Genomic DNA, 13,028 nt, shown 5'->3' on the forward strand with positions numbered 1-13,028 from the left:
CATAATTTTATTTTGTTAAGAAAAACTAAAACATTTTAAAGGATTTGTTTCATACTGCTATTGTTCTCAGATTAGCAGCAGCAGAAATATTTAAAGAACTGATTAGGAGGCTGCTATGAGAGCAAGCAAACACATTGGAAGAGTTACTGCAGTTTCAATGCAAAAACCAAAAGGCAGCATTGCTTTATCTTAGGAAGCACAATTTTTCGGCAATCCCAGCTTGGCACAGAGATTTTATTCAGATAAGGTGACAACATATAAAAAATTTTTAAAAAACCCAAACCAACTTTTTTTGGAATAAAAATAGATAGTTTAATTAGGTTTCTGTTGGCTACATTTAAACGACATTTAATATTAAATTAATCTGTATTAAAATATGTACAAAGAATGATGTAATTACACATAACCTCTATGTATTCATTATAATACATGGAAACATTGAAGTCACAGTGAATTCAAGCAAACACTTGAAGTAGAAGAGCATTCCACATGTACACATATACACAGGCACCAGTGCTCTGCAGGGTACTGAGCCATTTCATATGACCAAAGTAAAAGGAAATCTGCTATGGAACAGGATAAGCTACTCTGTCAATATTTATAGTGCTACAGTCTACACAGAATTATCATAGTATTTCAGCCTCTTTCCAGGAAAATTATTCCCAGAGTCAAGCTACAAGTGACAATACAGTATCACAATGCATGACTAAAAAGGCTTTATTGACACTGGCATTCCCTGGATTCTTCATTTGGTATTTGGCAGTTACTCAGTATTTGGATTTTAAAAACCCTAAAATCTTAAAACTCCTCTCACAAAACAAGTCTTTCAATTAAGCTACAAGACTTCAATTTAGTATACTAAAAAACATTTTCAACATTCTAGAACTTTAAGGAGTATTTAAAATAGTTTGTTTAAAAAAATAAAAAGCATTCAAGACAATTTTAAAAGTACAATTGAACAGAAACATAAATATGGAACTTCAAAACCTATTTTTTGTTATCAGTCAACAACTGAACATCACACAAGAGTAGGTCTACTAATAAAAGCAGATTTGATAAATAGAAATCCAATGTACAAATACCAGGTGACAGTTTTTGCCATTTACCAGGGTGGGATGTTTAGAAAAAGAAGTGTTCAATATCTCTGTGCCGAGATCAAAATCTTTTTAACCTCCCAAAAGGCATAAAAACACCAGTCCAGGCCTGTGGACCTAAGATACACCAAAACTGCAGCACCATGAACTTTGGAACATCCAAAATAATTTCAGAGGGTCTCATCCTCAGCTTCCAGCACAAAGAGCCAAAAGGCACCACTGCATAACAAGAGCAGAAGACAAAACAATCAGTAGTCAAAGTGTAAAGAAAGAAACAAATGGATGTAGAAATCCTGTCAGCCATGCATGCCTCTGCTGTCTAACAATCAGCTTTGAACGAGTGTGTAGCTACTTCACAACTAAAAATAAGATATTGTAACCCCATCTGTGTTCCAGGTAAAAACCAACCTAGGCTACAACCCTAACACTGGAAAGAAAAATGCAAATTCTGTATTAACATCAAAACCAGTGGCACTGCTGTGGCCAAAATTCTATCTTGAGCTCAAACAAGCCATCAGAATTAAATGTCAGCAACAGAGGATCAGCTAGAATTAGCTAATATTGCCATTTCTCTCACAACACAAACAGATGCTCCTTTTCCACCCTAATTTTAAAAGCCACAAAACGTTAGGAACAATGACAGAGAAGCTCATGGATGATGAAACTTAAACCTCTTAAGGAGGAAGACAAGTTGCTTGCACATTATCTGCCTCCTCCTCCAAAGGAAAATAATTATCTTTGTAAGAAACTCTTACTTCAATTTATATTTTCACTAAAAGTTGCCACATTTGTAAAAAATATTCTACAGATAATAGCAGGTTACTCGATTTGTAATAATTTTAAATTAATCCTTAGAGCGTCTTACCTTTAGGACAAGAGAGAAATGAGTGCATCCAGAAATTTACTCCGATCTTCTGTTTTCAATTCAATTACTAAAATATGAAATATTTTATTACAGGATGCAAATAACTGAAAGACATACTAGATGTCACACTTGAAGAACAATAAGCCTGAGTACACCAATTTATATTCTTACTCAACTTTAAGAAGGAGAAGCTATTTGGACAAAATGCAAAGGACATGGTTTATTTTGTGGTTAAATCTTAGCGAATTTCTAGGCGTTCACTACACTATAGAGCAGGCACTTCTTAAGTCTAAGAATATTTCTTTGTATGTTCAGCATATATAAATAAATAGTGTCTCATCAATACCACGCTTGGTTTGGCTGCTAAGTTTAGAGCCCTCCCACACAACATCACGGACTGTAAAGTGAAGTGCACATGTGCAAACCGCCAGTGCGTGCAAAACGCAGAGTGTCCCAAAAAGCCCAGCGGGCTGGTTGGTGCTTTCTGCCCCGGGAGCAGCGCCCTGAGCCCGGACCGAGCCCTGCCAGGCTCCGTTCTCAGCCCAGAGCCGCTCCAGCACCGCCCCCTGCGGGCCCCGGCACTCACTCGACATCTCGAAGTGGTTGTGCAGCGTCCGCGAGTTGGTGCTCTCCGCAGCCTTCTCGAAGGCTCGTCCAAAAAAGCTGAGGCAGGAGCAGAATTACCAATGAGAGTCACAGGAAAGGATGTTTACCAAGGTAGAAGCAAGGAGCTTTTTCCTAGCTGAGAGGTGGAAATGGCTTCCAGATGTTTTTACAGGTGCTGTGTATTCAACACACACCTCACTTATTCGTGTGTAAAAATCTTTACATTGGAGGCTTTTAGAAATGAAATCATGGGCCATATAGTGAACTATTTCTCTCTCTTAAGACGGAAGGAAAAGAAAAAACCTTGCAAGGAAGGTCTGTATCCTTTCTCAATTACCTCATGCACACTGTATGCAGAAGGGGTGTTTTTGAGGATACAATTGAAGTCAACAAATTCAGTGTTAGATGAGTACAGGAAAGATATATTTGCTTCAGAAACAAGTTTAGAACTTGTAAACGCTTTGCTTACTTCTTTTTGTCCGAGCTTTCTGTCTCTGGAGGAATCCCCACCATGATCACAGTTCCCTGTTCAACATCCATGGGTGCAGCCATGACCAGGGGCAGCAGCTTGCAACGCTTGTTTTTGGTCTGGAAGTCAGAAAGCCTCTGTTACACAAAGCTCAGAAAGCAATTTAATATCAGTTCTGCATGTGAGATAGCATTACAAATAAGGATACAGATATTCTGCAGTTCAACAGAAGGTGGTTTCTTTACAGGATCTCTTAATCCACTTGTTCTTTACAGTAAAAGTCACTTCAAGGACTAATAGAAATTTCAGTGATGTACTTCCCCAAAACTTACACAAATGTTTAGATTGTAATTATCTTAGTAACAAAAATTCAACGCTATGAAGTGTCCAAATAGGTATCTTCCCTAGAGCAGCATTCACAAATATGCTAAAATCATCCAATCAATCTGCAGAAAAACATTATTAATAGCTTCCTATAATGCTTTTAATAATCAGCTGTATGTATCTGACAGAACAATAAGTACTACACCAGCCAGACGTTTGAGTCAAATGCTTTTAAGTTACTTACAGAGCAAACGAATGATTTCAGTAAGTATTTACTAAGCAGACATAGAGACACTGGTTTGGAAAACAGTTTCACATCTGGTGTGCCCTAGGAAAAGAAGAATTATTTCAATTACAACCCAGGATGATTCTTGTACTTACTTAGTTTTATTACCTACTGACAAGCCTAGAAGCTCTGTGTGGCTCAAAGAACCATTACAATACAGGAGGTTGAGCTCAGCCAGCTTTGCAGTGAAGCCCTCTGCCCTTTGTGAGGGCTGATTCTGCCTTTGGGAAGCCCAGAGCAATGTCAGCACTGACCCATCAGAGGACAGCACAGAACAGAAATAGCAGAAATAGGCTCTTTCTTACAGAGTAATTCTTGCTGTGCCAAGCACTTAAAACTGCTATTCAAGAATGATACAGTCAAAAAGGAGAGTCAAATGAGAACCCAGACACAATTCTGACCTCCATGAGGGAGCAATAGAGAAATGGCCCCTGAGAGATGACAAGGTTGGTGCAAATACAGCTGGCCACTGTCTGCTGAATGGCACGTAACTGCTTTTTGGCTAAATCCAGGCCTTGGTGCAGCTTGTCCAGGTTACTCCTGCAACAAAAAGAATAAAAATACACACTTTCTTAGTAAAATCAAATTTTCCACATAAAAATTATATCTAAACACTCTTCACAGAGATATTTTGTTTTTTTCTTCAATAGCTTATGAAGCAACAATATTTTAAATCCATAATCCCAATAAATTTCCCTAAATAAAATTGCAAAATACTGAAGAGCCATATTTTCAGTACCTGGAGAGACTGTCCAAAGCCTTAATGAAATTAGTTGTTTCAGGCCCCTCTTTCTCTATGTTCTCCATGAGAGAAGTTGTTGCATAAACTATGTCACTTGCTGAGAACTTGTTCTTAAAGCCAAAGTGAATGCTGAAAGTCTGAACTCGTAAATCTTTCATTCTGCAAAATGAAATAAAGCCAGAAAAGTTTATTAAAATTATCAACACTGACCAGCTGTCTCCCCAGTGTGTTCATCTTAAGAACATGAAGAATAAACCTTATCCTAACATTTGCAACAAATCTAGTGCTACTTTGTCAATCTAAGAATCATATTTTTAAAAACAACATATTATATCTTCTTCATACAAAAATATTTGATCTTAATTGAAAAGTATTTTCAGATAAAATCTTTGTATTTAAAAGAATTTACCCAAATTTGTTTGCAGATTCTTCAATCATCTCCCTAAGATTTTCTTTCAAAGACACATCCATGGAACTAAACTTCTGTTTCACTTGCTTCAAGGGCAAACTAAGAAGAGAAAGAAAAAAATTCATTGACAGGTATGCCAGAAGAAACAAGTATTTTGCCTTTTTCTCATAGGATTTTTAAAATAATTAGATAATTTAACAAGGTTAAGTCTGACTAAATTTATATGCATTAGTTTTTTCAGTCATTGAAAAATGGATGCAAGGAAGCAGAGGTTACTTTACTGAGCTGCCATTCCGTAAAGGCATACAGCAAGTGCTCCTTGTAAACCAATACACAAGTTGTGTAACTCAGGGACAGTGCCACCTATTCAGAGCCCCACAACCATATTTAAAAACCAACAGCTTGAGTACTTGAAAGCTATATTCTGAATATTTTCCTGTAAGTCATTGAAAAAATGATCGATTTTTAGAACTCACCCCATGTCAGCCAAAAACTCCTGGAGCCTCTTCTGCCCTTGCACAGACCAAAGCTTGAGGCTGGCAGAGGTGTAGGAGGTGTTACAGAGACTTTCATAGAGAGACCAGTGCTGGTACAGTGCCAGGCGCAGGCTGAGCAGGAGTTAGGGCAAATAATTGCAAACACAAATATCCTCTGACCCTATAAACTCCACAAGTAGGAAAGGATTCAGCTGCCCTTACATAATGCATGCAGTGAGAATGTCAGGGGATGTAACACAAGAGTAGCAATGCTGACCTGTAACCACTTCTGAAAGGTTAAGCTGAACTGAGGTCCCATGAGCTGCTGAAAGAGGGATTCGTGCACAACAAAACATTTGGATTTCCCTTTAATTTATTTCCATTCTCAGCAGAGACGGTGCTGGGATTTTTTTTTTCCCCTAGATAAAAACCACAGAGGGGCTCACCAGAGGGCTAAGTGTGCATTTTCCCCAGACCTTTTGTAAGGATACTCATACTCAAATGCAATTCTCATGCAGTCAATAGACAGAGAATTCTCTTCATCCTCGTTGCGGTGGTTGTGGCGAGACACGTGGCGCTGCAGGATTCCAATGTCGGTCACGTACTTCATCCTGCACCAAAAACAACCCGGTCACTTCACTTTCTGCCTGGGAAATTCTGGTTTCGATTACAAGGAAATAAAAATGCTTCCTAAAGTCAGCAGCATGAAAACTGGAGATACATTTTCAAACCCCCTCAACTCGTTAAATAATGTTTTTTCAATATTCATCTTTTCGCCCAGGCAATTAAAACAAAATAAATCAAAGGAGAAAACAATAGACTGACCAATGAAATCAGCTACATTTATTACTATTATTATAGTATTTATTACTATTATTATATTTAATATCATTATATTTAATATTATTATATTTAATATTACATTTATCTCTTTATCTATTTATCTCTTTTATCTATTGTATCCATTATATGTTATCGATTTTTAAATATTCATGTATTAGTAAAAATATAACACCAGAATTAAAATCAACATATGTAGTGCCAGAATTCTGATCATATCTAGTTGGAAATAACGAAAAAAAGGAGAAAATATCTGAAAGTTGTTAACTAAAACAGTAAAGGAACCTGGAAGATACAGAACATACACAAGTTTCTTCCTTTAATAAAACTGTATGAAGTTCATGCTTAAGTAAACTACCATTAAACACTATTTCCTCCCAGATCAGAAGTGATTAATTTATAATTTTGTGAAAAACAAAGTTAGCTTAAAAATTCTAAATAATAATATAAAAAAGTTTTAAAGATATATATGATATATATATATTCCTATTTTGGAAGGCAACAGATGACATTTAGGCATTAATATATTTAATATCACTGTTAATTACTTATATCTGTTATAATAACATGCTTATATTTCCTAATCTATACTAATTACTGCTAATTACTCCCAAAATAAAAATTTTTAAAGATAGAAAAAAATAATAAGAATGAATAATAATAAAAAAAGATAAATTTAAAAAAACAAACTTTCTTACTGAGTGATTTTATCTTGGACCCATTGATCTGTTAGGCCAACAATAGCCCACCTAAAATTTTTTTGGAAAAAAAGAAATCGAAAAAAAGTTAAACCAACGATTATTCCAACAGAATATATTATATTTAAGCCTCTAAGTATGTAAGAGAACAAATCAGAAACATTGTTTATCAGCAGTACAGAGAAGTAAATAATAAAGTCATCTACTATTATTCCCTCATTTGAAGACATACACATATAATACCACCCTCCCTTTTCCCATGCAAAATCTGTTGCTGCTTTTAATTAATTAACACAGATGCATCCTCTAGTTGAAGACAAACACCCATTCCCAAAAGAAACTGGCAACTCCTAGTAAAATGAAATAATTTTGGGAAATCTTTCCTGTCTTTGTGAAAGGTTTAAGCTTCCAATCTCTACAAAAAATGATGATGGAAACCTACCACAACATATCATTCAAGTCCTTAGACATTATCCATGCCAGATCAAACATCACCATTGCAGACTACAAGAGGGAGAAGCAAAAAGAAAAATTAACACAAGGCACAGTTCACTAAACAAATAGAACAGTTAAATCTGCCAAGTACCAGCACATGTTACTAAAGCCCTAGAAATCACCCTGGAGTCTGACAATCTGCCAGCCTCTTCCTAAAATATTAAGTAGAAAGAAAAATATTCTAGAGAGCTCTGTAAACCAGCATTACATACAAAGCAAACACTTAATAAAATATAAATAATCTGAGAGGTCAAATGACAGAAAGAACAGTTTGATGTCCCAAGTGCTATGTTTGGGAAATCCTGACACTTTGAAAGACAAACAAACTCCCTACATGCTCGAGTCTTTTTGTGACAGTATTTTGTAAACAGATAGATACCCTTGCAAAGATCTAAAAAAGAGCCTTAAAGCATTCAACTAAGTTAAACAACTTGTATAAATATGATGCAGTTTATATATATAACAATAAGATACAAAAATAGCAAGATGCAATAATATTATTATATTTAATAATATTATTAGATCATTATATAATTGTAATAGAAAATTTTAACACTGGATATTTTCGAATTACCTTTACATTCTCACCTTGAGTTTTATGGCAAACAGAGTTTGTACTTACTGAGGTCCCATGGTATTCATACTGTTCATAATCAAAAAGAATTTCTCGTCTAAAACGAAGAAAAAAACCCACATTTGACATTGGAGCCAATTAAAAACTAAAGCCAGAAATGGTGATTAATATTTAATTTTTATTTTAACAATTAAAAATATTAAGCTTGGGCTAGAAATGGTTTATCTGCAAGGCAATTAGACTTTAGTAACAACATGGAAACCACACTGGAAGTGTACTCATAAAGCTAAAAGAAAATATTTTTTACATCACTATTCCTCAAATCCCACTTTATCTGATTTGTTTCTGCCCACTCCTATTGACTACAGTGGGATTGTAAAAGTAGAAAACAGGACAAATTTCACCCCGAGATAGACAAGATAAGAATATTACAGCTACTTTCAAGTGAGCCAATGCACCTATTGGTACTAAAATTTTAAATTACTATTTACAATTTCATCAATTTAAACATTTTTATATACTAAATATCTCTCTCAACTTTCTAAACAAAATTATAACCAAAGCACCTTGCAAATCACAGCTTGGTATCTTGTTTGTATTCTTAACACAATTTTAATCAAAGAATGAAAGAAAAAGATAGAAGCAACAGAAGAAAAATCAATTTACACACCTGCGTGCTTCCCATTCCCGCCTCTGTCTCCTTTTCATTGTCCTCTCTATTACCTCCTGTAAGATAATTTCCAGGATGTTAAAAAGCTAGAAAAAAAATTCTAATAGATTACCATCTAAATATCTCAATTATGAAACCTTAATTCAAAAAATTTAATTAAAATATTAATTTCAATTTTTTTAAATTAAAATATTGCCATTAACATCTAATGAGAAAAGTATTATCAAAAATCTTTCCTCTGAACACACACAACATCTTTGTGAAATATTTAACAGATCTGAGAAAAGCTTCTGTATTTGTCATTTTCCTCTGAATTGGGTAGCTTCTTTGGCTAAGATAGTACCCTTTTATATTACTAGGAAAAAATGTACAATGCTAATGGGAAGATAACAAAGATAACATGAAATATATATCAAATCTAAGGATGTCTTTATATTTAGTTGTTTCTTAATGTTGCTGGTCTCAGGCCTTTGCTTGCTTCTATAATAAAAATTAAAAATATGCTACAAGTAACAGCAAATTTAATTTCACATGTACACTTGATATATTTGTTATTTTACTGCTACAAGCACAGACAAAATGCATTGCTAAACTATTTGTGAGCTTGCATCTTCTCAAACACTTTTTTTGTAAAAGGAGTTAATATCTAAACAAGTTCTATTGCTAGACTACCAAGCCCATAGCAATATCAGGGGACAGATCTCTCCAGTTTACTGATTATACAAAGAATTATGCTTAAGTTCAAAATAGTTTTTTTTTTTTAATTTGGAGAAAATATTTCTGTGTAGTTCAGAAAAATAAATATTTTGTTTATGTGAAACTACCTGTCAGAGTAGAGGACTTTTAAATCTCACACTTGGATTTCTGATCTAATGGAACAAAATTGAAAACTCAAATATTATTATGATGCAAAATACATGTAATAGCAGTGTTGGTTTTCTTCCTTTCACAACACAGCAGTGGAACAAACCTCTTCAAAACGTCTGCGCTTCTCTAAGGGCTCGGAGCCTTCCCTTTCATCCTCCGAGTCCTCCTCTTCATCCTCCTCATCTCTGAAGATGTCATCATAAGCAGGAACATCGAGATCATCATCTTGCTTGACTAACAGTTTAATCTAGCAAGAAGAAAATTGTGTTTTAGAGTGTCTTATTTAGTGAACAAAATGCACTCTTACTTAGTAAAAGAAACTAAAAATTAATTTAGGCTGTATTAATTCCTGGCATAACAAAGCATTGGTTTTTAATCCAAATACTATACTGATTTATAAAAAATAAGAGTAAAAATCCATATTCCTTTGTTAGGGCATTACTGAAAGAATTATCATATTAATGCTTGTTCAAATAAAATAATTTATGCTTAATATTTTAAATTCTAGGTGCTGCTAAATGCTGAGAGATAATACGTGTTACATTCTGGAGGATGTTTATCCTCTGATTTATGGCAGTTTGATTTATAGCAACAAGATTAACAGGTGCTAACTACTGACAACTACCACATTGCTAACATTAACAGATTTTACTACTGGAAAAAGGATTTTTTTCTGGTCATGCACATTACTACTGCAAATATTTATTTATTAATGCTGCTTTCTGACCTACAATCTAATGTTCTAACATTTTGCAAATACTGAAAAGCACTACACTGCTCACCACCACACTGTGGGGAGGTGTTTATTATGAAAGAAAAGCTTTTACCTGTGTGTCATTGTAAACATTCACTACATTGATCGGTCTGTGACTGTCACACACAAAAAAAAAAGTGTCTTCTTCAGGCTGCAAGATTTCCAGGAGGTCAACATTGGCACCACAATTAATAAGAACAAAGTATTTGAACTGCAAACAAAAGTAGAAAAAAAGAAGAAGCTTGTTACTTAAATTGCCAGGGAACACAGAAAACTGAAAACATGCTTACAAAACCTCCAAAGCATTCATCACTGCCAAAACTTGTGTTTACTTTGATATTTGATGCCTCTGAGGCAGAAATTTTTATTTTAAGGCAAAACACACAATTCAGGGATATTGGACATCCAATAGCAGCACCTTTAGATCTCAAAATGTGTGCAAACTTCATTTGACTCTATCAACATTATAGCACATTTGTTGGAGGTGATGTTAAAAACTTGACAAGTTTATTGCTGGTATGTTAAAATGTAAGCACAGTTTTGAAGTAACCACTAATGATAATGAGCTTAAGCGTTGACCTTTGTAAATTGGGGAAGGGAAGAAGTTTATCTTTAAAAAAGATGAGTTGCAGCTTAAAAATTTTCCATTATTTTTTCACCTGATCTTTATGCTCCAGAAAGGCAGTTTCAAGTTCTTGCCACCCAGCCACTGGCACGAGTGTGTATTGCACGTGGTCACATTGAAACAAAGCCTGCAAGGAAGCAACAGCTGTTAGCAAAGGGGAGGGGAAACAGCCTCTCCTGCAATGATACACCAGCTTATGATTCTATTACATACAAATCCTTAAAATAAAGACATCCCAAATGACAAATCTAGATTAATTCTGAGACTATGACTCACTAGTTTTCAGTGCCATAACTCACGGAAACAAACGTTACAAAAGCAGATTACACCTTCCCCCTTTCCCCAGTTCACACCCAGTTATAGGATCCCAGGGCATACATATTTTCTCATACTCATATTTTCTCATACTGTCAGCCTGATAATGAACCAAGACTTACTTGGAGTATTTTACAAGCACATAATGCATCAACATCTGAAGCAACAAGAAGAAGAACTCGCTGTAAAAATAACAAAATAATAGCATTAATATAGGCACCAAATAGAGTGTGCTGGTACATGAAATGCATAGAACACTGAGAGACCAGAAATTCAGATAGAAATCATAATAAGCATAAAACAGGATTGCTTCTGAATCGACACTGCAGCCAAAATTAACCAGTTTGGATATCTGTCAATATTAAGAATAAGCAACTCCACACACCAAAAGGACTTTAGTTCCTTTAGGGACATGTAATTACTCAGACGCATCTACTCCTCTGAACCTCACATACTTTGGAAGTGTCACACCTCGTCAAGACCTACGACTGTTTTCATTGTGTTTAGAACGTCCTTTGTTTTCAGCACCTATCTTCAGCAGCTTTGACTAAAGAAAATTCGCAGCAAAAGCAAGAAAGAGCAAAGCAACTCAGGAAAAAATTCTTTCACCTGAATCAAGGTTGGCTGGGGTTTTTTTTTTGGGGGGGTTGCGCAGAGGGAGGGGTTGGTTGATTTGTGAGAGTGTTTTTGGTCTTGAGGGAAGAAGGTTTTGAGATTTTGCTCACAGCTGAAGAAATTAAGATAAAAACTTCCATTTGCACAGTCCATAATATAATTTCATTGGCAGAAATGCCAAAAGACTGTCCAACAAAATCCTCACCACCTTACAGTACACAACGACGGCGAATGGAGCTAAGCAAAGCCTGGGTTAAAAACAAAAGTAGCAGACAGATGTGCTACAAGAAAAACATTAAAGATGACAGAATACAGTATTTAGTGTCCGGGCAAATAACACCAAAACGGCTAGAAGGATATTTTTAAAAATAGTTCAGAAATGTCGTGGTTAAGTGTGAGATACAGAACTCACAAAAACATCTCTGCGGAAGGAACCGAAATCCCTGGCGAAATCTCACCGCGCTGGTGCCGCTTTGTCCCGGGTTCCCGCGGGTAGGGAAGGAGAAAAATACCCGGGAAAGGGATTTTTACAACCTGGGTGACTGCCGGACCCGGCTCCCCGCGCCAACCCCCGCCCCGCAGCCCCCGGAGCGGGGCCAGCACCGCCCCAGAGCACCGGAGCCCCTCAGGCACCGCCAGCAGAGCCAGGGACGCCCCGCACCCACCCTGCGCTGTGAGGCGGCGGGAACCGCGGCAGCCCAGAGAGGGGAGAGCTATGAGAGGAGACAGCCCTAGGGGAGGCCACCCCGCCGCCGGTCACGGCCCGCTGCCCGCACCTGGGTGACGATCAGGTCGTAGAACTCCCGGCGGCAGTCGGAGACGAACATGGCGGGAACGAGCGCGCGGCGGGAACGGGCGGCAGCCGCAGGCGGCGCCCGCTCAAACTGGGCGCCAAAGCCGCGCCGTGTCCCATTGGTCCGCGCCTCACGGAGCGCTGGCCAATAGGAACGCGCTCGCTCCACCTCTGCAGCGCGAGCTGTCCGATCCCTTCCGGGGCTTCGCCAATGGGATGGGGAGAAGGAGGTGACGATACGCGCTGCTGGCCAATCCTGAGAGGGCATCGGCCGGAAGCATCCTGCCGGGTCTTGTCCCCGCATCTGCCATCTTTGCTACGGGCAAGTTGTTTGCTTTTCTATGAAACGAGCCCGGCGAAGGGGCATCAGGGCAGCATCAACACCCTGAGACCGAAGAGAAGCCGAACGGGAAGAAGGGGCTCCCGGCGATGGCCGCCTCGGAGGGCGCGAGGGCCTGTCTTCCGCCCTCAGCCGCAATGGCCGCCCGAGAGGCCGGCTCCGCGCGGCACG

The 13,028-nt window shown here is 37.4% G+C and overlaps 1 protein-coding gene across 1 annotated transcript; it reads right to left on the reverse strand.

The window, feature by feature from the left end:
• Positions 1-286: 286 nt before the first annotated feature.
• On the reverse strand, positions 287-12,596 carry CDC45 (cell division cycle 45). The gene is made up of 19 exons (XM_014894468.2): positions 12,501-12,596; positions 11,232-11,291; positions 10,829-10,921; positions 10,243-10,380; positions 9,519-9,662; positions 8,549-8,604; positions 7,927-7,975; positions 7,252-7,313; positions 6,810-6,860; positions 5,763-5,882; positions 5,272-5,403; positions 4,796-4,894; positions 4,384-4,545; positions 4,046-4,184; positions 3,603-3,686; positions 3,035-3,153; positions 2,546-2,622; positions 1,960-2,026; positions 287-1,313 (listed from the first exon to the last, which is right to left on the reverse strand). The coding sequence occupies exons 1-18, from the start codon at positions 12,549-12,551 to the stop codon at positions 1,962-1,964; spliced, it is 1,701 nt and encodes a 566-aa protein (XP_014749954.1). The 5' UTR covers positions 12,552-12,596; the 3' UTR covers positions 287-1,313; positions 1,960-1,961.
• Positions 12,597-13,028: the final 432 nt, after the last annotated feature.

This window comes from Sturnus vulgaris, chromosome 19 (assembly GCF_052056855.1).
Source record: "Sturnus vulgaris isolate bStuVul1 chromosome 19, bStuVul1.hap1, whole genome shotgun sequence".
Taxonomy (NCBI): Eukaryota; Metazoa; Chordata; class Aves; order Passeriformes; family Sturnidae; genus Sturnus; species Sturnus vulgaris.

Coding starts and splice junctions, on each gene's coding strand:
- CDC45 (XM_014894468.2), bottom strand. CDS start 12,551: ATGTTCGTCTCCGACTGCCGCCGGGAGTTCTACGACCTGATCGTCACC. Junction 10,381..10,828: donor TTCTGGAGCATAAAGATCAG/GTGAAAAAATAA, acceptor TTTTGTTTGCAG/TTCAAATACTTTGTTCTTAT. Junction 4,185..4,383: donor GCTTTGGACAGTCTCTCCAG/GTACTGAAAATA, acceptor TTTTTGTTGCAG/GAGTAACCTGGACAAGCTGC.